This window comes from Rhagoletis zephyria, unplaced genomic scaffold (genome assembly GCF_001687245.7).
Source record: "Rhagoletis zephyria isolate East Lansing unplaced genomic scaffold, Rhagoletis_zephyria_1.1 Rzeph_scaffold_03946, whole genome shotgun sequence".
Lineage (NCBI taxonomy): Eukaryota > Metazoa > Arthropoda > Insecta > Diptera > Tephritidae > Rhagoletis > Rhagoletis zephyria.
In genome coordinates this window covers 987-3,091 of record NW_016161029.1, presented here as the reverse complement: position 1 = coordinate 3,091, position 2,105 = coordinate 987, and the positions used below count along the sequence as shown (strand labels likewise).

At 47.6% G+C, this 2,105-nt stretch overlaps 1 protein-coding gene across 1 annotated transcript; it reads left to right on the top strand.

The window, feature by feature from the left end:
• The first annotated feature begins 245 nt into the window (after positions 1 to 245).
• On the top strand, positions 246 to 1,544 carry LOC108369983 (myb-related transcription factor, partner of profilin). Its single transcript, XM_017625214.1, has 2 exons — positions 246 to 1,004; positions 1,068 to 1,544. Exons 1-2 carry the CDS (start codon positions 246 to 248, stop codon positions 1,542 to 1,544), a joined length of 1,236 nt encoding a protein of 411 aa, XP_017480703.1.
• The last annotated feature ends 561 nt before the right edge of the window (positions 1,545 to 2,105 follow it).

The following is a 2,105-nucleotide window of genomic DNA, read 5'->3' as shown; positions in this document are numbered from 1 at the left end:
CTAAGGCCTTGTTTGATGCTAATGACCTATATTGTAGACGAATTTAGATTTCAGGCAGTCTTTACATAGTGTTAATATGTAACGCAGATTTCGTATGACTAACTGAAAGTTCTCTTTTATTCTGGCAACACCAGCTTGACTTTGTAAAAAAATGTTTTAGAAACACTACGCCGCGTTTCTTCAATCAGCTGAGAGTACTCATCTACCTTAGCACCAGCTATCAGCGCCGCTGAGAGCCAATGAAAATGCATCTACCGGAATCACCTCTACTCCTGCTCATGCTGCTGTGGCGCATCCTTCAATGTGCCAGTGAATCCACCATTACGCACGCCTCCAATGTTAGCAAGCGCCAACTGCAGTTTGGCGAGAGCTTTGTCTCACCCGGCTACCAACTCAATAATGTACCAGACAATCATGAGACCAATGTGTTTATGCAGTCAACACGCCTACTCTACGATCCTGGCTACAATGCACAGGATAGCCATGAGTTGACGAGCAGAAGTGCCAACTCTGCGGTCGCCGCTATGATGAACTCACAAAACGGTGAACAACAGTATCAGCAGCGCACGCCAGAGGCGCGTAAATTCGATGACATGTCTAACGCTGGTTTGGGCGTAAATTTTGCAGCGCCTCAAACATTTTCACACATTTACTTTCCACAAGTCTATTCACCATCCTCACAGCACGGTCCTGGTCGTACAGCGCCACACGTTTTCCCAGGAGATACCCCAGCCACAATGGCAGCGCGTAGTAACGGTCAATCGTATAGCACAAGCTCAACTTATTTCGTGCCAATGAGCGTGCTTTACCACCCAAATGTAGGGCCTCATCAACATCAGCCCCATATACACCCCCACCGGCAGCTGCAGGAACTGCGCCAGCAGCAACAGCAGCGGCAACAACAAACGCAGGCATATAATTCACTACCGCCACCGCTGCCTCCTTTGCCGCCTCCACCACCACCATCACCACCACCACCGCCGCCAACGCAATATCAGCAATACGCGTCACAGCAGCCGCCACAACATCCGCCACCACTACCACCACCGCCGCCGCCACATTCACAGCAGCAACAGCCATCTCCTGAGCAACAGCAATCCACTTCTCAACAATCAGTCTATCAGCGCCACTCCCAGCAGCAGCCTGCAATTCAAAACACTTTACCGCCGCCATTACCGCCACTGCCACGTTTGCCACCCTTGCCGCAGGGCCAGCACGCGTCACCGCCGCCACAACCACTAAACTTCCAGGCGCCCTTCCGCGCTTCACAATTCTTGGGTTATATGCACGATCAAACGCATGGCAGCATGCCGCAAATAGGCGCTAATGAGCGCGCGCCACTCTACACGGAAGCCTATCCGATGATGGGAGCTGCACCATTACAGCAGCCACTGGTAAAACCCATATACGAGCGCATGCGTGAGAATTTCATGAACGATGCAACACAGCAGAATTATGCGGGCGCAGCGACGCAGCATGCGCGCTATGGTCGTTACATTTATATGGCGCCGAGTAATTTGTATGCGCTCTTCAAGGCAGCGTAGAGGTAGAGAGGGGAGCTAGAGAACAAATTGGATAATAATAGTGTATGCGTGCAGATAAGGAGGGGAGATAGTACTCGCATATTCGTTCACAAATAAGCTACATATAACAGGAACTAGGCAGTTCTCTAAAATATCTATATAGTTTTTAAAAACAAATAACTACTGTTAACCGTTACTTATATTATTACTAACACACCCATTACTTACGGTTATGCACAATTTGATAAAATAAAACTTGCGTTCATTTAAAGGAATTTAGCTATTTAATTTGGGGAGCCTTTCGTGATGTGAGTAGACCAGAGTTGGCCATTTAATAAGCTTGCGTACCAAACTTTCCAAGAGCTTTTACTTTGCGCCAGAGAACGCTTAAACACTGTGCGCGCTGAGGTAAAAATAGCAGAAAGCTCTGAAAAGCTTTGCGGGCTATGTTTCGTTCATAACTATTTGAAATGCTTCACGCTTAAGAGAAGAGGTTCGCACTCTTTGGAAAGTCTGCAAATAAAGCAAAAATATGTATTTTGGCACCTAATCAAAGACTCTGGAAGTCTTCCAATCCAAAAC

Bases quoted from the DNA above. Each gene is read 5' to 3' on its own strand.
- LOC108369983 (XM_017625214.1), top strand. From the start codon at position 246: ATGCATCTACCGGAATCACCTCTACTCCTGCTCATGCTGCTGTGGCGC. The intron at 1,005-1,067 runs GCGTCACAGCAG...CCACATTCACAG, and splicing joins CAACGCAATATCAGCAATAC to CAGCAACAGCCATCTCCTGA.